The sequence below is a fragment of the Chrysemys picta genome, chromosome 3 (genome assembly GCF_011386835.1).
Source record: "Chrysemys picta bellii isolate R12L10 chromosome 3, ASM1138683v2, whole genome shotgun sequence".
NCBI classification, from domain to species: Eukaryota; Metazoa; Chordata; order Testudines; family Emydidae; genus Chrysemys; species Chrysemys picta.
In genome coordinates, this window is record NC_088793.1 from 114,267,004 (window position 1) to 114,290,469 (window position 23,466).

Here is a 23,466-nt window from a genome sequence, read left to right on the forward strand (position 1 = left end):
CGCTCCTCTCCCATCTGCCGAGAGGCTCTTCTCCTGTGGGACTTTTGTATAGCTCGCTCCATCCATCTTGTAGCATCATACCTCCCGGGAGAGCGAAACGAACTGGCGGACCGCCTCAGCAGGTCGTACCACATGCACGAGTGGATGTCTTGCAATCGATCTTCCAAAAGTGGGGGTTTCCCCAAATGGACCTCTTTGCCATCAAGGACAAAAGCCAATGTCCACAGTTTTGCTCCTTCCAGAACCACTGTCCGGGCTCGGTCGCAGATGCCTTCGTGATCCCTTGGAGCGGGAGTCTGAAGTACGCCTTTCCTCCACTCCTGCTCATCCACAGAGTCCTCATCAAAGTTTGCAGGGAAAAAGCGGTAATAATTCTGATCGCTCCAGCTTGACCTCGCTAGCACTGGTTTACGGCCCTGCTGGAGCTGTCAGTGGCCGCCCCAATTGCCCTGTCCCGGCACTGAGATCTCATCATGCAGGACTGCGGGCACCTGCTCCACCCGGATCTACAGTCGCTGCATCTCATGGCATGGAAACTCTGTGGTTGAACGCTTTGGAGAGCCAGTGCTCCCTTCCGGTACAGCAAATTCTCCTTGGCAGTAGGAAACCTTCCACTCGGGCGACGTCCTTAGCTAAGTGGAAAAGATTCTTCTGCTGGTGTGAGCCAAAGCAGATACAGCCACTTGTGGCCACCATTCCAGTTGTCCTAGAATACCTCCTGTACCTTAAACATCAGGGTCTCGCTCCTTCCTCAATCAGAGTGCATCTAGCTGCCATTTCGGCGTTCCACCCAGGGGTATTGGGGCATTCTGTGTTTTCTAAGCCCATGGTAGCCCAATTCCTTAAGGGACTGGAAAGTGTGCTTCCCTACTCATGCCCACCGGTCCCTCCCTGGAACCTTAAACTGGTCCTGGCCAAACTTATGGGACCCCCTTTCGAGTCCCTGGCCTCTTGCTCTCTCCTTCACCTCTCCTGGAAGGTGGCCTTCCTGGTGGCCATTACGTCCGCAAGAAGTGTGTCCGAATTGAGGGCCCTCACCTTGGAGCCTCCGTATACAGTTTTTTATAAGAACAAAGTGCAGCTCAGGCCACACCCTAAATTCCTCTCTAAGGTAGTCTCACAATTTCATATGGGGCAGGACATTTGTTTGCCAGTGTTCTTTCCTAAACCACACACAGGCCCCAGTCACCATAGCCTGCACACTCTCGATGTCCGAAGGGCACTGGTGTTCTATCTAGAGCAAACTAGACCTTTCCGCAAGTCGACACAGCTGTTTGTCGCCATCACTGAGAGAATGAAAGGGCTTTCGGTCTCGGCGCAGTGTGTATCATTGTGGATTGCGGACTGCATCCGCACGTGCTACGAGCTCGCCAAGGTGCTAGCCCCGCCGATCATGGCTCACTCGACTAGAGCCCAAGCATCTTCAATAACTTTCCTGGCGCAGGTCCTGATCCACGAGATCTGTAAAGCAGCCACCTCGTCGTCGGTGCACACATTCACAGCCCACTGCGCAGTCAGTCAGCACGCCAGAGATGATGCAGCGGTCAGTAGGGCTGTTCTCCAGTCAGTTGTTCCATGACTCCTACCCTCCTCCTATGGTAAGCTTGTGAGTCACCTAATGTGTAATGGACGTGAACAATCACTTGAAGAAGAAAAAACGGTTACCTACCTCTTGTAACTGTTGATCTTCGAGGTGTGTTGTTCACGTCCATTACACTTCCCACCCTCCTTCCCCTCTGTCGGAGTCAGCGGCAAAAAGGAACTGAAGGGGGGTCGGGTCGGCAGGGGTATATATGCACCAGCGTGGAGGCACCACTCTGGCGGGGTCTCCCCTGCCGGCCTGACGGGAGCCGCTAAGGGGAAAAGTTTCCGACGTCCGTATACACGGCGCACGCGCACACCTAATATGGAATGGACGTGAACAACACATCTCGAAGAACAACAGTTACGAGAGGTAGGTAACCGTTCTTTATGCCATAATCATATCATAATATCTCTATGAAGAATATGGGATGCAGTGTCACAAAGTTTATTAACAAAGAACATAGGGTGAAGTGATTTCTAGTAATAGTGAAAGGTATGAAGGGTTACAGACAAAACAAACAAAACACACTTTCTATTGATTAAATTTAACTTCAGCAAGTTATATTCATGGTTTAATCAGGTTTCTCACCTATATTCATTTTCCATAGACTTCTACATCCTTGGTTGAAAGACCCACTGTTCTGTGATTTCAAGAGCTCTGGCCTCTTCAGTCATTCAAGTGATGGAGAACTCAAATGACTTTTTGCCCCCCACCCTTATATTATCCCCAAAGTTCATTGTCTTTGTTTCAAGAGCTAGGAAGGCTTCCTGTTGTTCTTCTCTTCCTATGGACTTCTCATCCTTCTGCTGATTCATATGTAAATAGAGCTTCCATTGTTTTTGGTCTCACAATCAGTTGATTCAATTGCTTATTCTTTGGGGTGTCCAGACCCTGACTGTGTCACAGAAAGTAACATTGACTGATAGTATGTGTTATTGTAATAGTTAGTGTTGTTACATCATTCCTCAAACATTTCCCGGAAGTGGGTTCTTTCCCCTTTTTTTTTAATTTATATAAAAAAAGCAAATACCCTAATATACAAAAGGGAAATAGGCATTTTAATGATGGTGATGAAAACTCTGGAATTCATAATAAAAGCATAAACTCTATTCTTAAAACCATCCTGATAAACTTAGATGGTGTTGCAGTTTATATGGTGTGTGAAATCTCTCTGTGATCTAAGATTCATTCACCATCTCTCAGTGCTGCAAGGATAAATTAGAGGAGGAGTATCATCCTTAACTCTGGATTTTCTTATTTTCGTTAGTTCAAGGAAGTTGTGGCCATAACCCTGTTTTAACATAGCTGGGAAGGTCTAACTATGTACCCCCAGCTGTTTTGTTGGACGCACAGCTTTTTTCTCTATTAATAAAGAGCTAGCCCGAATTCAAGTTTGAAAATATCTGTTTTATAAGTTTACTGTTTTCATTTTGGTTCCAAATCCTGTAAATCTTTACTCATGTACAAATAGTCTTTATTCACTTGTGTACGTATGCATGAAAGCTGAAGGAAGGAGTATGAATTTCAGGAGAGAAGAGTTTGGAGAAACACCAGGCAGTCATTCCTTGTGGCTAATGCAGATGCATAAAATATTAAGTTGCGGCTGGATATGTATATGGTTGCTTTAATAAAGAGCCAATATAGTTTAATAAATCTAGAGTCCTCTCATGTTAGTACCCAGCATGAGGTACATGAAATAGGGACCTGTCGTGGGGCCTGATCCTGAAGTCTTTGCAGAACTGGGGCCTTAAGTATTTACGAAGTGCCTGTGATGGGGAGGGGAGTGATGGGGGAAGGGTGGCACAAAGCAACGGCCCCTCCTCTGCTGCTGCCAGTAGTAATTGTGCCTTGTCCCCCTCTGGAGAGACAAAAGCTGGAGGAGTAGGCAGCCAATGAGTTCCTCCCCTTCCTGCGGGGACGGGAGGGGAAGAGGAGAGGTCGAGCTTCAGCCCTGGGGTGGTGGGTGGCAGGCTTCAGGCTCCATTGCCCAGCCACATGGTGGTGGGCTCTGGCCCCGAGCTCACTCCCCATCACCCTTAGGGCCGGCTACAGACACCAGCGTAGCAAGCAAGTGGCTGGGGCGGCCAATGAAGAGGGGGGCAGCTCATCCAGCAATTCGGTGGTGGGGCCTCCCTCTCGGAGTGAAGGATCTCCCGCTGAGTTGCCACCGTAGAATGAAGTGGTGCTAGAGCTGCCGCCGAATTGCCGCCAATTGCGATCGCGGCTTTTTTTTCTTTTTTTTTTTTGCGCTGCCTGGGCCGCAAAAACGCTAGAGCTGGCCCTGATCACCCCAGGCCCTCGCTGCCTCCCCCAGTGCCCCATTGCCACTGGCTCCGTACCCACTTCCCCATCCAAGGCTTAATTTATCCCCAGGCTTGCCAGGGCTGAGTTAGTCTGCTATGAAAAGTAACATTCCTATGTTTCTTAATATCACTTTTCTTAGAAGCTAGCAAGTCTTTAAAAAAGCAACCAAAAAGCGAAAGAAACACAAGGAAAAAAGACCAGAAACACAAATAAGGTGCTTTGCACGTTCTTTCTGTTTAGGTCCAGTAAAGAATAGAGACGACTGTACATTATTTTTATTATTGTCTGAAAAAAAAAATCCTGCATAAATAAATTACAATGATTTGGATATGCACATGTATTTGTTTTTCCTAAAGTTAATCAAATATCTTAGGAAAAACTCTGAGGCCACCAAAAAATTTGTTGTGAGAACTCCTGGTCTAAGTATCGTCAGTGAGATATTTCACTTGTCAGGGGCTTAGTTTGAATCCTTCTAAAGAAGTATTGCAGTTTATAGATCTATTTCTATAAGAGCAATAGGACTGGTGTTGCACAAAGTTAATCCAGGAGGAGAAAAAAGCACAAGTTCTGTATGCTAAATCCAAGAAAATACTATTTTAAAGGAACATTGTCAAGTAGTTTAACCCCCCAGATTTAGAATTTTGTAAACTAAAAATTACAAAATGTAATATGAATATATTTTCATGAAATACAGAGGATTTTTTAAATATACAAATTCCTGACCAGTATTATAAACCCAAATATAAAGGCACTTGTGCTAGTGCATGTGATGTGGAAAGTGAAACTAACCGGTGTTGTTTCACTGACCACACAAGGGCCTGCTCTGTCAGTGGTTCAGCAACTTGAACTCCCATTAAAGGAAATATCAATTGAGGGGTTCAGTCCAGCAGGGTGCTGAGTCCCCAAATGAGTGAAATGCCAAAATCAAAACAAAAAACTCTCCAAAATCTTATTTTAAACATCTAATTTCCATTTCACTGTTAGTTATTTCAGTTTAAATAATCTTAGGTGTTGTTAATAAGTGTTAAGAACTTTTTAAATTTCACTCTCAAGGTAATAATCATATTGTATTTCTTTTAATTTTGCTCTGAAAGTATCCTCTTGCCTGTGTCTGATGTGGTTTACTACTCTTGCTTTTATCTTTGTAGGCTCAGTTTGACATTGCCGTTGCAAGTGAAATCATGGCAATCTTAGCACTGACCACCAGCCTGGCAGATATGAAAGAGAGACTGGGGAAAATGGTGGTGGCTAATGACAAAAATGGACAGCCAGTGACAGCTGAGGATTTGGTATGTACAGTATAAAAGCCCTGTGACTAACTCCTGACTCTTTTGCTTTGCCTGCTGAATCAGCAAAATGGCAACTATACACTGTCTTTTAGTTTTGTTTTTAACAATGCATGTCGGGCTTTGATCCCAAATCTGGCCACAGTTGGAACAGGATGTAAAATTTACCTTTGTTCAAGCCTTCTGGTAACTTTTGCTTCTGAAACCACTTAAGTTACTTGGGTAGGTTTCCACATCTCTAAGGCAAGCTAATCAGGTGCTACAGAAAATCACGGAGCTCCTTTTCAGGTGGTAATGTTTGCTATTGTTCTTACATAGTATTCTCAAATATTACAGTGGGGCTGCCTGATGAATGCTTGCAGCAGTAATTTAAAAAAAAAATGTGAATTTAGGTTAGTGATGATGCTTGTGAAGGGTTAACTTTACACGTCAGTAAGATCTATTTTTTAAGGACACACATTGGTTATTCTTATTCAAGTATCCATCCAGCAGTTCAGGTTATCTGCTAAATTGCCCCTTCCCACTTTCAGCTGTGAAAGAAGCATATACACATTTTTCTTGGCACCAAATTCTAACCCCATAAATAGCCAGAATGTGTCGTCAGCAGTCAGCATTCAACCTAATATCTTTTTATCTGTACAAATCCTCCCTCTTTTTTCTCTTCTTTGGCCTGTGGGATCCTGAGTGGATAATAGCAGTCAGCAGGTTTTTCATGAGCAGACAGTACATCCTGGCCTCAGGAGCAATGGAAGCTTCCTAAAAGTAGGGGGGCCAGCAGCACCCGAACCGTGGCCCTTCCCCCCCGAGGCCCTGCTCCCGCGCCGCCCCTTCCCCCAAGGCCCCGTTCCCTGCTTGCTCCTCTCCACTCCTTCCCCCCATTGCTCAGTTTAGCATTTAGCTGCTAAAACTCTTTAGTCTCTGCAGATCATGTTTAAAATGTGGTTTTTTTCAAAGCTTGTAACTTGGCCAAATGTGAACAGTTTTTCCACAGAGACAGCAAAAGGCATATCCCTGACACACAGGTCAATCGCCTTGCCAAATTTCAAGTGCCTGCCCCAAAGCCTTGGGACGTTAGAGTTTCTCCAAAGAGAAGGTCACCCACATTTTTTAACATGAGCAAAATATCATATTTTTCAATAGCTTCATTCTCAAAAATGGCTGAACTGTTCTGGCTTAAATTTTAATAATTAAATAAAATAAAATAAATTTCAGCCTGAGGCAGACATCCAGCATGGAAAATTTCTGCCTGAACAGATAAAGTTTTCCAAAATCTATAAGCAACTGAAAGCAGGGTTTTTATAATGGGCAACCTTAATAATAGGCAACACTACCAGCCACGCCTAGAATTTGTATAGATAAACCAAATTCCACAAATGTCTGTTGCCCAAAATTTATTTTTATACATTAAAATGATATTTTGACAAATAGTTTCTAGTTCATTATTTAATTTACGTTAATCTAAACCATTAATCCTCTGTCTTTCATTTGTTTCTGTATGTGAATAATGTTTAATACATTGTACAAAAATGCAATTGCTCTTAATTTCATCCTTCTATGTCACACATTTATGATAATACAATAATAAAACCTAAAATATACATTGGCAGATTGAAACCAGATGCAGAGAGGGTTGGGGAGCAGGAGGAGAAGTAGAGAGAAATTAAATATTTTGTGAATTGAGGAGACGGCTTCCACAAGTGTAATGAATTAAATATCTAGCATGTGTAATGGAACATAAAGAATTATTTGCCAAAATGTGAGGTTAATTGTACAATATTCAGAAGGCTGAATTGCTTTTTGGCTGCTATACTGTAGTAGAAATTTGATGGACAGGTGCCATATCTCCATGTCAAATTAAATGGGTATGCCCTAGTTTAGTATTTCAGCAGCCATGAATAATATTAAATAAATATGTAGTTATTTGTTTAGTAAAAGAAGCTTCTCAGGTTATTATGCAAGGGTTTTTTTTAACAATTATTAAAATCTATTAGTTTACAGTATCATTTTTATTTTAGAAGTACTTTATAGCCCAAATATTTTTTCTGCAAACTTATGCTCCAGCCGTCAAACACATATGTGCTTAACTTTAAGCACAAACAGGTCTTGTTGAAGTCAGTGGGACTACTCAGATACAACTATTCACAGTCAACTTTTTTGTATTTAATAAACAGTTTACCGTACTAAAACTTCAGAAAAATATATCCCACAATTGGTTTTATTATGACTGGAACAAAGAAAAGTCAGTTACCCAATTTCCTACTAGCGAACCCTCTGTTGTTCTCCTCTGCCCTATGGTCAATGTTCTTGAAATGTCTTTAAAATATGTAAATCAGCTTTCTCGTTTTCTTGTGGGCATGCAGTCCAACCTCCTCTCTAAAGCGAGAACTTCTCAACTGAGGGTGCTTTGGATAAAGCTCTCGTGCACTTTGTAGTAGGTATTGTCTCAGAGAAGCACAACTGCCTCAGTGTCTCACAAATGGAGATGTGGGGTAAATTTTTCAAAAGCACCTAATTCCTATTTTCAAAAGAGACATAGGCACTTGAAGACTTAAACTCCTAGGTGTCTAAGTCATTCTTGAAAGTGGGACTTAAGATTCTAAGTCACTTAAGTGCTTTTGTAAAATTTTCCCCATGGCCTCTAATGTAGCTGGAACCTGATCCATGAATGACTTTGAAGATTAGGCCCAAGACTTCAAATTGGCTTTGGAAGTGGACTAGGAGCTAGTGAAGAAATAACAGTTCAGATCTGAGGTACTCATGGGGGTCTAATCCATGGAGAAGGTGGGCAGACACATTATGTACCAGCTAGAGGCTTTACATTATCATCACATTCAGCTTCAGACACAGAAATCGAGTCCAGGATTGACAAATACATGGATCACTGTGGCCAGGTTCTTGTCTGGGAGGAAGAGATGAAATTTCCCAACAAATTGGGAGGTGTAAACTGGTTTGTTTGTTTTTTTAATTCAGTAGTACTGTTAAGTCATCTAAACTCAGTCAAGAGTCAAACAAACTCTAGGCTTTGAACTACCTTGAAACATATTGCCAGTGGGAATGTGGAGAGGGGTGCTTCTTGGTTAGTTCTCCAAAGCATTTCAATATAAATATTTTGCCATTCGTGCTCCGAGGATATCAGTGTTTCTTTCTTTTGGCCTGGGGTAATGATTCAGGTTAAATCAATGTGGTTCCATTACCTATGAAAGTGGCAAACAATGTGTGATGGCATAAAGAATTGCATCATAGGAACAAAATTTTGCCTTTGTGTTAAAGTCCTTGCCTTCATTTTTTGGCAGTGTTTTTACTATTGGAATGTACTGCCTAGCATGTATATATTGCACTGCTTTTCACTAGGTGGAATCTGAAATGCTCAGCTGTGTGTTATAGTCCCTATGCTGCTAACAACTAATGTTAGTTCAAATGTAGGGGACTGTGCTTTTGGAACGGGAGAATCAGAATTCTGCCCCCACCTGCCACTGTAGTGCTCTGAGTGGCCATAGTGTGCAGCGTAGGCAAAACAACAAGCTTTTATGTTCATTACCTTAAAATGAAAACACTATTTTAAAGTCATTACTTTAAAATGTCTGCTTGTTAAACTAGGAAGAACAATGTTCGACATGTTCTGTATTTGATTTCTAATTGCACAATTCAGTAAACCTGAGATTTAATGGAGAAATTGCTAAAAATGAGAAATGTTTAGTTTAATCTTAAATTGTTAGGTATTGGGGTGGGGAATTCAGCTTCAAGTTTTGTTTCGTAAATGCTTCAGGTTTTGGAAATGAGTCAAATGGCTTCCTTATATAGCAAGTAAAGTCATGTTGAACAGATGAAAAATTTAATCTCCTTTAAAAAAAATCTACACTTTATAAAGATTTTTTTTTTTTAAATGACCAGGATATAGGGAATCAAAAGCAACAACATCATCAGTCATTTTTACTGAGTAGCTTGGGGGCAATAAAGAGGAAAAACTTTCAGAATATAGCATATGGTACACTAGTTGGAGTACTTAACTCGATGCTGACTTTTCAATGGCATTTCATCTCTCTTTTTTTCTCTTTGTCTAAAATAAATGACCTGTTCTTAGCTACAGTATGTTATTTTGGTGTGTTTGTGGCTGTACGGAAAGGAACAGTGAGACGTGGTGGCAATCTGTTTTTTTTTTTTTTTAATATGTCTCTGTGCTTATCATTAGATTGTTAGTCAGAGATGGAATAGCACCTTCTCTCTTTATGCGAGAAATGATAGACCCATATCTATTTTGGTAAAAATCGGAATTTTGTGGTTCTTTGTTTCTGATCCCCAAAATGTAAACAAGACTTTTTTTTTAAGAAACTAATGTGCAGTTGAAAATCTATTCAGTATTAATCCATAGACAAGGGACAAATATATTATCTCATTAACATTGTCTCATCCCATTTCACTGTAGTTCATTTTGTGATGACTGTGGATATTTAGACTCTTGTGACAGAGAGACTTACAACATGGCAATATTTAACAAAGAAATCCTAACATGTGGCCTCAGTTTCCTTAATTCATATTTACCAGAGGCTAAGTATCATACATTATTCCTTTCTCTTCTGGAGACCTGGGTTCAAATCTGATATGTTGCAAGTGATGCAAATTAGTAGTAATAGTAATTATTGCAAAATCGCCTCATAATATATTATTTTCAGGGTTTACATTGCTGGACCTGTTGGTTCAAATGTAGATTCATTGGCAGAACTGTTCGAGGAGTTCTGTACAGTTAGTTTGTAGGGATTAAAAATGAGAGGCAATCTCATGGTATCTGTTTACATCCTTTTCTCAACCATATGATTATACAGGTCTTGCAGAGACTGCCAGTTCATTTCTCCACCTTTGTACCTAGAAACCCATGCTACTGATGTCCATTCTCTCATGAGCGAAGTACATCTTTCATTTCTTTGTGCAGTATTGGCAAGTTTGTTGCCCTTTGCTCTCTTAGTGTTCTTGATAAGCCCACACTTTGGTTCTCTTTCCTCTCCTGTGAGTGACCTTGCGCTCATTGCTGTTTCTCTCTCTGTCTCAGTTAGGGTGACCAGAGAGCAAGTGTGAAAAATCGGGATGGGGTGTGGCGGGTAATAGGCACCTATGTAAGAAAAAGCCCCAAATATCGGGTCCCTATAAAATCAGGACATCCGGTCACCCTAGTTTCAGTTCTCTCTCTGTGAAATGGAAAAAATATTGCTCTACCATATCTTTCACAGATGTTATGAGGGTAAATCCATTGATGTTTTTGAGGCTTCTGATACTATGGTAATAAAGGCCATGAAGTAACTAAATCTAAATAGATTTCTCTTATAATGGTGATGGCATAGTATTACAATGTGTATAGTGAAAAACATTTCCCTTTTTTTGTTAACGAATTTTCTCTTTAGAACTAAAGTTTCATATTTCAAACTCATTAAACTTAAACTGTTTGAATGGGTGTAAAATAGGGATACTTATAATGTGCACTCTCTTGTTTTTTAGGGAGTAACAGGTGCTTTGGCAGTTTTGATGAAGGATGCAATTAAGCCAACACTAATGCAGACTTTAGAGGTGAGTTCAACTTGTGAACTTTTTAGACATCTCGTTAGTCCTTGTTTTAAGACTCCATATTACTCCTGCCATTCTTCCTGCACTTAACTTTTTAGGACTCAAGGCAAATGTATATGCTGTGTAGTTCCTCCCTTGTATTTGCTTTCCATGAACCTTTTGGTCTCCCTTATGGCTTTGACATGAGTTCCAAGCAAGAAGCAGTGAATTGTCCCAATCACAGTCTGCCTTCCATTTCCATCTTAATGCGTGACCAGGCTTGTGCCTGCAGTCTGACCCTTTATTGATGTAATGCTTGTAGAGAAGAAATTGAGCTTTGTTGCTTTTGGAAAGAGAATTTAAAATTTTCTTCAGGTCAGTATTTTTACCAGAAATCGGACAAGGATTATGCTTCTCCAGCCAGAAACAATACAGGGTGACTTCTGACCAATCACAACACGCCAACAAGTGAACAATATTCATAAAAAAAGTTTTGAATAGTTAATATATTTGGGGAAATTGGAATAGCCACAAAAATCTTTGAAATAAATTATTATTTGTGGATTATTCATTTGGCTCTATTACAGACATTTATGTTGAGAAAAATAAATAATGGAGTGTTAGAAACTTAGTTTGTGTCATCCTAGAAAATTTTGTGCCAAATGCAAGTAGTTCTCCAGCTTTTTGTAAATAGATTTTTATTGTTGAAAAACTCAACTGTAAAAATATTTAGACAGTGCCGTGATACACATAACTCCCTGTCCGCTCAACATATTGAAATCAACTCCCCAGTTTATAAGAATTTCAGCCCATGAGAATTCAAAACATCGTCAGTTTTTTTGTTTTGAGTTTTTTTAATGGATTATTGCTTACAGAAGGAATTTGATACAACCTGTTTTTCATTTCATCCAAGGAATGTTGTTATATTAAAATAGTTTGTCATGCTGTGTATTTCATGTTAGTTTGCCTTTTGTGAGCTGAATAGGCTTCTCTTGCAAAGGTTTTTCTTTCATGCAGCTGTATAAAGAATGTATGTGTGTTTTGGTGACGTTCAATAACAGAAACCAGAGATCATCCAGAACCAAGAAAAATGCTTCCATGAATTTGGGTACTAAATTGGTATCCAGACTACCTTTGAGGTACATAAGTCATGAAGTAGCTTTGATGCTGCGGTCTAGTTTGTATCACTCTATTAGCACTGTGTGTATCTGTTCCGAAATGGTATCATGTAAAGAGCTGTTGTTTTGCTGTGTTGTTTTAAAAGAAAATGATAAATGTCCGAATAGTTTTATTTGATTCATGGGCATTTAGTCATGAGAGCCACACTTTTATTTTTCAGTTATTTTTCATTATGTATTTCTTTATTCACCCTTCTAAACAGTACTGATTTCTGCCTTTTATGTGGCACTAGTCTGTTCTGGTCCATTCCATGCTATGGCTGAAACACCCTGTGACGGTTTTCGGGGTACCCAGGAGTCACCTTGCCACCCCGTGCCCTCCAGCAAGAGGGAAACTTGTTTGTGCTTAACTGCATGTCGGCTCCCTGACACCACCAGTCACTCTCATTTGGGCAATGCCAGCCCTGACTTTGCCTTGCAGGTTAACAAATAGTGCATTTGACTCCCTTTGAAGCATTCCTCTGTAATATCCAGGCTCCAGCCCCTTCTCCAGTGTACACTCACAGAAATACCAGGTCTGCTGTCCTCAAGGAACAATATACATATCAGATTGTATGATTCAATTCAGGATCAGCAACTTGCTTATTACCACACCATTGAGATATGCTTATAGTGAAATCAAGGATAAGTTTTTACCAGAGATTCCCCCACTCTGTCTCACCCTTGTTGACTTCATATCTTGTTGTTGATTTTGCATGTAAATGTGTCTCCATTGTGTTGGCTTGCAGTGCTTAATTTACATCCCAACAGAGAGACGGATGAATAAGCATTTTTGTCTGACAGGAAACCTGTTTCTCCACCTCTGCTGTGATACAGACTCTGAGAACATATTTTCAGTATACATACATAACTCCTTACAAAGTATCTGTATGTACTTTTCACCAACAATATTAATAACCAGTATGACCCTGGCTTTCATTTAAGACCTCCTGTGACATCCTTTGGTAAACTAGAATGTACATACCGAAATCAGGGGTATTCTTATAACCTCCTTGCCATCCTGGATTGAGGGATTCTTATGTTACTACCCCATCAATAACCATGATCAAAGACCATTGTGAATAGTGAGTTCTAGCATCATTTCCCTGTCCCCGGTGCCTAGGGATTCCCCTCCTATCCCCACCCCAAAATCCATGTTGAAATACAAACACCACCAACAAAATCTGTATTAAAGGCAGCATTAGTCTTGCAGTCGGATCCTCACCCGCAGACCCTTGTACCCCTTTGAGTCCCTATTGATTTCAGTGCTAATTTATGAGCCACCTACCCAAACACAGACCACCTTCTAATTCACCCTTTCTAAGGAAAAAAGATGTTTTTAAAATCAAATTACCTTGAATTAACTAATTCAAGATAAAATCCTGGTTAAGACCATGCGGATTGTAATGTTCACATGAGTTAGTAGATCAAGTTAGACTAGCCTTCCCCGTATTAATGTGTGTGTTTTAGGGCTGTCGAGCAATTAAAAAAATTAATTGCGATTAATCACACTGTTAAATAATAGAATCCCATTTCTTTAAATATTTTTGGATGGTTTCTACATTTTCAAATATATTGATTTCAATTACAACACAGAATACAAAATGTACGGTACTCACTTTATATTTATTTTTGAATACAAGTATTTGCACTGTAAAAAAACAGAAGTAGTATTTTTTCAATTCACCTAATACAAGTACTGTAGTGCAAACTCTTGATTGTGAAAGTTTAACTTACAAATGTAGAATTATGTACAAATTGAATTATGCATTCAAAAATAAAACAATGTAAAATTTTAGAATTTACAAGTTCACTCAGTCCTACTTCTTGTTAAGCCAATCGCTCAGACAAACAAGTTTGTTTACATTTGCAAGAGAGAATGCTGCTTGGTTCTTGTTTACACTGTCACCTGACAGTGAGCACAGGCGTTCTCATGGCACTATTGTAGCCGGAATTGTAAGATATTTATGTGCAAGATGCACTAAAGAGTTATATGTCCCTTCATGCTTCAACTACCATTCCAGAAGACATGCATCCATGCTGATGATGGGTTCTGCTCGATAAGATTCCAAAGCAATGCGGACCGACACATGTTCATTTTCATTATCTGAGTCAGATGCTACCGGCAGAAGGTTGATTTTCTTTTTTGGTGGTTCAGGTTCTGTAATTTCCACATTGGAGTGTTGCTCTTTTAAGACTTCTGAAAGCATGCTCCACACCTCATCCCTCTCAGATTTTGGAAGGCACTTGGGAGTCTTAAACCTTGGGTCGAGTGCTGTATCTATCTTTTGAAATCTCACGTTGGTACCTTCTTTGCGTTTTGCCATATCTGCAGTGAAAGTGTTCTTAAAACAAACAACATATACTGGGTCATCATCCGAGACTGCTATAACATGAAATATATGGCAGAATGTGGGTAAAACAGCAATACTGGCTACAGAAGTGCCATGCAAATGCCTTTTCTCACTTTCTGTAAATAATTGTAAATAAGAAGAGGGCAGCAGTATCTCCTGTAAATGTAAACAAACTTGGGGGACTGTTGGAAGAGCACACGATAGACATTCTCCCTGCTGTCAGTTCCTGTGCCCCAGCCCTTCAGCAGCCTGCAGCATCTGGTAGCAGCAATTATAGAGAAAATCTTGCTCAGCCCCTGTGGTCCTAGGCTGGAACATGCTCAGTGCAGTTAGAATCTTCGAAGAATGTAGCTGCAGAACTTTTACAAGTTTGCTAAGCATTTGTCAACAAAGATTTTCAGCTCTGCCAAATTTGTATTTTTTAATGGGGACAACAAAAAGCACCTTCCTGAGACCAGTGCAACACCTTCTCTGCCTGCCAGATTTCAAGACCCTGCTCCAAAGCATGGAGGTGCTAGAGCTTCAGTGAAAAGAAAGATTTTTTTTTTTTAACATGAGCAAAATATCTTTCTCCTAATTTCATTCTCAGAGATGACTGGACCATTTTTGCTGAAACTTTTAAAATAAAATCAGCCTAAGGCAGACACCTGGCATGGAAATTTCAACCTGAAGAGTTGTTAATGTTTGGCAAAACTGTAAGCAACTGAAAACAGGAGCTATAATAGGAAGTATTGGGCAACCTTAACAATAGGTCATGGTACCAGCTCTGCATATAATAAATGTCACACTTCAGCAGCTTTTACATCTGATGCAACTACTATGCTTGTTTTAGCTGTACATAATGTTTTCATAGTGTTTTATCCATGTCTGTCATGAAGGATACTCTTGTGAACTGCTCCTATAACATTTGACATTTATTTATACCATGTGTAGCAGAGAAACAACAGTATCTAACAACTCTGTGGAGTGGTAATATGGTTGCCCTGTAACTCATGTTATAGTTAAAGTACCAATCATAGCAAGGGGTGATAAATACTGTAAACACCTTGTCAGCTATAGATAATCTTGCATATTTTGCTTCATGCATGATTTTCTTCCTGCAATCTTTTGATAATCAAGAATTTCCCTTATTAAATGTATACACAATGCTGTTGATAGTTTGTGTATATATAGTTTATTAGGAATGGGTCGCAAAATAAGTGCCAGCTGTATATTCTGAGGCATGGTGAGATTTTCCATACCTTTTTAAGGAGGCTTTGGAGATGTCTGATGTGGTCATTTGGGGGGGCAAAAGGGGGGGAGGTCGCTTTTATAGCCACGAACGTCATTCTGAGAAGATTTTTAATCCATTCATTCAAGAGTGTGCCTGAGGCGCCAAATGTCTGTTCGGGGTTCATTCCCTTGGGTAATCAGCCCGTGCTTTTTTGCTCCAAGAGTTTTGTTGCCTACAAGAGCTAATGAGAGAATGAAACATTTAATTAACTTCCTTCTGTTTTCTGGATTTTGGAACTCCATTGAGCTATTTTTGGCGTCTTTGTTTCACTAGGAGCCTTCTCTGATTAAAAGCTGCAGGATCAGGCCCTATATGTAGCTAAAAGTCTGTCAGATTAAAGTGCCTCAGGTGCGATTGTCTCTAATTAAACAAGCCTTTGGGGTTTTTGCTGCTTAAGGTCACTTGAATCAGGCACTTCAGGACACATGATAACTTTAAAAAAAAAAATGCTTTAGGAGCAGACACTATGCAACTCTTTTTCAGCTAGCTTTAGTTATCATTTTTTAAAACAGATCGCTCGCAGTACAGTATGTAAATCTGCTGAACAATAAAGCCCAAGGTAAAAATAAATTCAGTAGACTAGAATCCACAATAGATTTTGATATGTTAATTTTACAACCTTGGTAATTACACAGGTAATTCATTTAATATGAGAAAAATTGTGGATTATAGAAACAAACAGGCTAGATTTGTAGAAACTGTTAAAAGCCTTATTAAAAACAGCATAGGAGGAAATGGTTTGTTTGTTTTACTTGGGTTTTAAGCTGTTTGGAGCGGGGGCCATCTTTTTGCTATGTGTTTTGTAACTTGCCTAGTGCATGATTAGGGCCCCTAGGATCTGCTGCTAACAATAACAAGCTTTGAATAGAGGGGAGGATCATACGTTTAGAACCTCACTTGCAATTTGAAGGTTTGCCTAGTTCAAGTTGAGTTTTTCGCATACATTTATAAAACTCTACTGGCGTTTCACTGCTGTGGTCCCTAGAGGACATAAAGGAACACTGACTCAAAAGAGCGGGAGTATAGTAATGTTGATAATCTTTATCATTCTTTTTGTTCTAAGACATAATGTTTGTTGCTCTTTCTTTCTGGTCTTGTTCCACTGTTTCATCTTTAAAACATGTACAGCAGAGTAGCCATCAGATTGTTCATGGGAATTGTCTCTTTTCGATAACATCCCCATTCACACACACGTGCGCTCACACAGATGTACACACACATTTTCCCACAAAGACAAATTGTGTTTTCACAGACGGATCCTGAAATTTTGTATGTAGTAGTCTAAAGTACTGTTTTGTCTGTTTGAAGGAAAGTGATTGTGTGTGTGCAAACTGCTCACAGATAAAATATAAGATTAGATTATTGTGGTTGGCATTCTGTAATGGTGAGGACTAAAAATAGTGTCATTAAAACAGAAAAATTATTTAAAGGGTTAAGAGTAGGTCTGTCAAACGATTAAAAAACGCGATTAATAGTGTGGTTAAAAAAATTAATCATGATTAATTACTGTTTTAATTGCACTGTTAAACAATAGCATTTCAATTGAAATTTATTAAATATTTTTGCATTTTTGTCTACATTTTCAAATATATTGATTTCAATTACAACACAGAATACAAAGTGTACAGTGCTCACTTTATATTTATTTTTGATTACAAACATTTGCACTGTAAAAACAAGATTTAGTATTTTTCAGTTCGCCTAATACAAGTACTGTAGTGCAATCTCTTTATCATGAAAGTTTAACTTACAAATATAGAATTATGTATAAATATAACTGCATTCAAAAATAAAACAATGTAAAACTGTAGAGCCTTCAAGTCCACTGAGTCCTACTTCTTGTTCAGCCAATTGCTCAGACAAATTTGTTTACATTTGCAGGAGATAATGCTGCCTGCTTCTTGTTTTCAGTGTCACCTGAAAGTGAGAACAGGCGTTCACATGGTACCATTGTCAGCCCAGCCTCCCTTCATAGTCTCCATCGATGGGCCAGCCAGGCCGAAGAGCTGGCTCCGCTGGTGCCACAGGAGGTGCAGTGGCACCAGGCTCTGTGCCAAGCCCAATGGTACTAGTGGGCACCGTGGCCCCCGATGCAGCCCCCGGTGGGGGCTTGCTTGGTGGCCAAAGCCTCAAAAGGACCATCAGCCTCCCTCTCCAAACCCCCCAGTAAGGAGTCGGTGGGACGTACATCCTCGGCACTGTGCCCGGAGACTGACCAGGTGGATTACGGCCCCTCCATCCTGCTGGGGGACTTTAGGGCCCACCAAGAACTCTTAAAAAGGGTGGCATCAAGCCTCCACCTCCACATGCACCACTTTGGGCCTATTGGTAAACAACACCAAGTCCACGTTAGTCCCAGTACAATGCATAGAGTTTATCGGGGTGGTCCTGGATGCCTCGTCGGCCAGAGCCTCCCTCCCACTGGACAGGTTCAAGACCCTGAAGGGGCTCATCGACACGGTCACAAGGTTTCCGGTGACAACAGCCAGAGCGTGCCTCCAGCTCTTGGGTCACATGTCGGCATGCGCGTATGTGGTCCGTCACGCCAGACTCAGGATGAGGCCCCTCCAGCTCTGGTTGGCCTCGGAGTTCTCCCAGGCCAGAGACAGGATGGACAAGGTCCTCACAGTGCCCAAGCCAGTGATCACCTCCCTACGGTGGTGGTCCTCCCCGAGAAACATGCTCTAAGGGGTCCCATTCAGGGGCAGAGCCCCGTCGCTGGAACTGGTGTCCAATGCGTAGAACCTGGGATGGGGGAACCATGTGGGGAATGTTCAGAACCAAGGTCTGTGGTCGGCTCAGAATCTGACCCTCCACATAAATGTCAAGGAGCTCAAGACAGTATGGCTGGCGTGCATAGCCTTCCACTCGCACCTGGAGGGCCGGGTGGTCAGGGTCCTCACGGACAACACGGCCTCGATGTGGGACTTTTGTATAGCCCATGACATCTGCCTACCGTCCTTCCATCTGCCGGGCGCCCGGAACGTGCGGGCGGATCACTTGAGCAGGGACTTCTCCTCTCAGCATGAGTGGTCTGTCTACCCAGAGGTGGTGCACAGACTTTTCCAAGTGTGGGGAACTCCCCAGGTGGACCTGTTCGCGACTCGTCTGAACCGTTGTTGTCCCCAGTTCTGCTCCAGGGAGTAGCTGGGACGGGGCACTATCTCCGATGCCTTCCTTCTGTCCTGGTCACGCCAGTTTTTCTATGCCTTTCCCCCATTCCCGCTGATCGGCAAGGTCCTGGAAAAGATAAAGACAGACAAGGCCAGGGTCCTTCTGATTGTCCCAGCATGACCCAAGCAGCATTGGTACGGGACCCTCACGAAGCCTGGTGGTCACTCTGTCGTGACCGTTGCCATCCCGCCCAGACCTGCTCTCCCAGGACCAGGATCGCCTCCTCCACTCCAATCTAGTGGCACTCCACCTCATGGCTTGGCTGCTCAATGGTTAGGTAGGGAGGAAAGGACGTACTTGGAAGGGGTTCAGCACGTCCTCCTAAAAAGCAGGCGGCCCTCCACATGCCGAGCCTACTCGGCAAAGTGGTCTCGGTTTTCCAGATGGGCAGACGAGCAGGACGTTTTCCCCGGTGGCCACCCCAATCCAGCTGATTCTGAACTACCTCCTTCACCTTAGAGCCCAGGGCCTGGCTCCCTCGTCAGTCAAGGTGCACCTGGCGGCCATATCGGCCTTCCATCCGCTAGTGCAGGGCCACACGGTATTCTCCCATGCTATGACTGGCCGATTCCTTAAGGGGTGGATCATCTCTTCCCGTATGTTAGTCCTCCTGTCCCGCAGTGGGACCTAAACCTGGTGTTGGCCCATCTCACAGGGCCCCTGTTTGAGCTGCTAATCACGTGCTCCTGGTCACACCTCTTGTGGAAGGTGGCCTTCCTGGTTGCGATCGCGTCGGCTAGGTGAGTCTCGGAACTCAGGGCCCTGACCTCCGAGCCCCGGTACACAGTGTTTCATAAAGATATGGTCCAGCTCCCCCCACACCCTTCGTTCCTCCCGAAAGTGGTCTCTGCCTATCACATGGGTCAGGACATTTTTCTGCCAGTCCTCTGTCCCAAGCTTCCAGTGAGGAACACCACCTCCACACGCTGGATGTGAGACGGGCTATGGCTTTTTACCTGGAGCAGACTAAGCTGTTCAGAAAAACCTCACAACTGTTCATCGCCTTGGCTGAGCTCATGAAAGGTGGGCCGACCTCCACTCAGCGGTTCTCCAACGGGATCATCTCATGCATCCGTACCTGTTATGACCTGGCAGGAATCCCTCCGTAACCAATTGTGAAGGCGCACTTGACTAGGCTGCAGGCCTCATCGGCTGCCTTTTTGGCCCTTGTCCCCATTCAGGACATTTGTAGGGCTGCCACTTGGTCTTCAGTTTACACGTTCACTTCACATTATGCGACTGTCTTCCAGACCAGAGAGGGCACCAGGTTCGGCAGGGCTGTCCTCCGTCCCGAGAGTTTGTGAGCTCCTTCCCACCTCCAACAGATATAGCTTGGAATCACCTATTATGGAATACACATGAGCAATCACTCGAAGAAGAAAAGACAGTTACCTTTTCCGTAACTGGTGTCCTTTGAGATGTGTTGCTCATGTCTATTCCACATCCCGCCCTCCTTTCCCTCTGTCAGAGTTGTCTGGCAAGAAGGAACTGAGGGTGGGGGGAGCAATTGAAAAACTTCCACCACCAGTGCACATGGCAAGCACACACACTATTGTGGAATAGACATGAGCAACACATCTCGAAGAACACCAGTTACAGAAAAGGTAACTGTGTTTTCTCACTTTCAGGTGAACATTGTAAACAAGAACCGGGCAGCATTATCTCCTGCAAATGTAAACAAACTTGTTTGTTTGAGCGATTGGCTAAACAAGAAGTAGGACGCAGTGGACTTGTAAATTCTAAAGATTTACATTTTTTTATTTTTGAATGCAGTTATTTTTTATACATAATTCTACATTTGTAAGTTCAACTTTCATGATAAAGAGATTGCGCTACAGTATTGTTTAACAGTGCAATTAAAACTGATTAATCACCATTAATTTTTTTGAGTTAATCATGTGAGTTAACTGCGATTAATCGACAGCCCTAGTTAAGAGACATCTGGTTTTGTTAATTCTCCGAAATATTTTCTCTTATCAGGACTGAAGCATTTTAACTATTGTAAAGGAGATTTAAATAACTTCATTACTTCACACCTGAACTCAATTATGATGATATTCTTTGGAGAACATACACATATTTGGGGTTAATTCCCAGATATACCAAATAAATTATTTTAAATACATTTTAGTGAAAATAAAAAAAAAGGAGCAACTAGCTTTATTCTCTAGATAATCTCAGGCTGTTTGCTTCCTCTCGCCAGTAATCTTGGAAGCATTAAAATATTTAATACAAAACATTATTTCACTTTACAGTATTGGTGCTAAAGTCCATGTCTATTCAGAGTGCAATACACATAAAATTAAAGATATTTCCAGGCAATGAGTTGTCTCACATATTCTGATACATGCAAAAGATTTTTGTCAATAGCAGTTAGATAATATGCTTCATTTAATTCTAGCCTATTTTGTGGATGCTCTTTTAAAATTCTCCTTTTCTGTGATGCTTACAAAAATCTTGACAACGGTTAGACTGCTGGTGTGTGGAGACCACATCCTATTATACTGACCAATATTCTCTCATTGTTTCCCTGTACTCCCTCGGGATCTGTACCCATCTCTTGTCTCATCTTATACTTAGGGCTTCTCTACACTACAAAATTAAGTCAACTTTATCTAATTCGACCTCGAGCCTCCGAATTAAGTCGACTGTGTGTGGCCACACCATGCTCACTGTCTCATGGAGTGTGTCCGCACTAGTAATGCCTGCATCGACACACAAAGCAGTGTATTGTGGGTAGCTATCCCGAAGTGCAACTTGCCGTAGTGTGTTTTGGGAAGTTTGTGCAATGCCTCATGGGACCAAAACATTGTCGCAGGGGAGAATGGGAACATGGCGTCGGCATCCCATGATGCACTGTGCTCCCTCCCTCATATCAATGGCAAACAGCCCAGTGGTTTTCACGCCTACACCATAACCCTAGAAGCGTGGAGGCTGCTCAGTTGTGCCTTCTTGCTGTGAGGATCTCAAACACCTCGCGCCTTCTCCTTCAGTATTTCCAGAGCCGAAGTAGGGTCCGCCGCACGGAACATAGCGATGTTCTGAAAGCAGCCCTGCTGCAAGCCATAGAAAAAAACAATTCACAGTTGCTGCTGGCAGTCACAGAGCAGCTGCACTCTGTGGAGTACCGTTTCTGGTCCCGTGAAACAAGCACTGACTGGCGGGACAGCATCGTTTTGCAGGTATGGGATGATGAGCAGTGGCTGCAGAGCTTTCCGCTGCCCTGCAGTTCAGCAACACAAAAACGAGAGCTGCTCTGACAGTGAAGAAGCAGTGGCGATCGCTGTTTGGAAACTTACAACACCAGACAGTTACCGGTCAGTGGGGAATCAATTTGGAGTAGGTAAATCAACCAAGGGAGCTGCTGTGCTCCAAGTGTGTAGGGCCATTAATCGACTTCTGCTAAGAAGGGTAGTGAGTCTGGGAAACGTGCAGGACATAGTGGATGGTTTTGCTGCAAATAGGTTCCCTAATTGCGGTGGGGCAATAGATGGCACACACATCCCCATCTGGGCACCATACCACCTTGCCAAAGGGTACGTAAACCAAAAGAGATACTTTTCAATGGTGTGGCGAGCACTGGTTAATCACGGGGCGTTTCATTGACAACAACATGGGATGGTTGGGAAAGGTTCGTGACGCGCGCATCTTTAGGAACTCGAGTCTGTTCAAAAAGCTGCAGTCTGGGACTTTCTTTCTAGACCACAAAATGAACATTGACAATGTTGAGATGCTATAGTTATCCTGTGGGACCCAGACTACCCCTTGCTCCCATGGCTCATGAAGCCATACACCTGCTGTCTGGACAGCAGTAAGGAACAGTTCAACTATAGGCTCAGCAAGTGCAGAATGGTGGTTGAATGTGCCTTTGGTCGTTTAAAAGGGCTCTGGAGATGTTTACTAACAAGGTTGGACCTTAATGAAGAGAACATCCCCATGGTTATAGCTGCCTGCTGCGTGCTCCATAATATCTGTGGTGCTATGGGGAAGGGCCATTGTTCAACTAGCTACCTCTGCTCCCGACATGAGCCTCCCATAAACTTCATTAAAAGTGTGGTCACCCATGACTCGGGCAGGGGTGTGAGGGGGCTACTCACCCTGCACACACTCTTCTCCCCACACAGTGATGAGATCAACCACCTCCTGTGCAGACCAGGCTGGAGCGTGTTTGGGGCGTGTAGGCTCCATGATCAGCTGTGCTCAAGCTGACACACTCCCAATGTTGATCAAACAGGAAATGGAAAATCAAAAGTTCCCGGGGCTTTAGCAGGGGAGGGCTGTTTCCTGTGTACCTGGCTGCAGTGCAGCAGAGTTGAAAATGATCTGCAGAGCGGTCACAGATGAGCATTGTGGGACACCACTTGGAAGCCAATTAAGTTGAATTACACAACGCTGCATCTGCACTACCTCGTAGTCGACCCATGAAAATCAAATTAAGCACTACGCCTCTCGCAGAGATGGATTATGGAAGTCGACCTTAGAAGCGACTTAGGTTGGCGTAAGGGACCTGGTAGCGTAGACACGTACATTAACAGGTCGACTTAAGGCGGCTTCCTTCAACCTAACTTTTTAGTGTAGACCAGGCCTTAGACTGGGTCTGGGACCATCTTTTATTCTGTGTTTTGTTCAGTACCTTGGGCTCCTAGGCACTACAGTAATACTAATATAATACAGTATCCTGTTGTATGTAGTCCTGCAGTTTTAACTACTGTCATTTAGTGTTCTGTTATGAACGAAGATTCTAAAACAAAAGTGATCGTTTGTTGCTTCTTAACATCTAGACTTTCACATGAATGGGGCT

At 42.3% G+C, this 23,466-nt stretch overlaps 1 protein-coding gene across 5 annotated transcripts in view; it reads left to right on the forward strand.

Moving 5' to 3' along the window:
* The window catches only part of MTHFD1L (methylenetetrahydrofolate dehydrogenase (NADP+ dependent) 1 like), a 225,334-nt gene that overhangs the window by 75,614 nt on the left and 126,254 nt on the right, over positions 1 to 23,466 (forward strand). For all 5 annotated transcript variants that reach the window (XM_008177401.4, XM_008177391.4, XM_008177396.4 and 2 more), the window contains exons 18-19: positions 5,038 to 5,178; positions 10,663 to 10,731. In XM_008177401.4, coding sequence (XP_008175623.2) covers positions 5,038 to 5,178; positions 10,663 to 10,731 — 210 coding nt within the window. The remainder of the gene's footprint in view (positions 1 to 5,037; positions 5,179 to 10,662; positions 10,732 to 23,466) is intronic.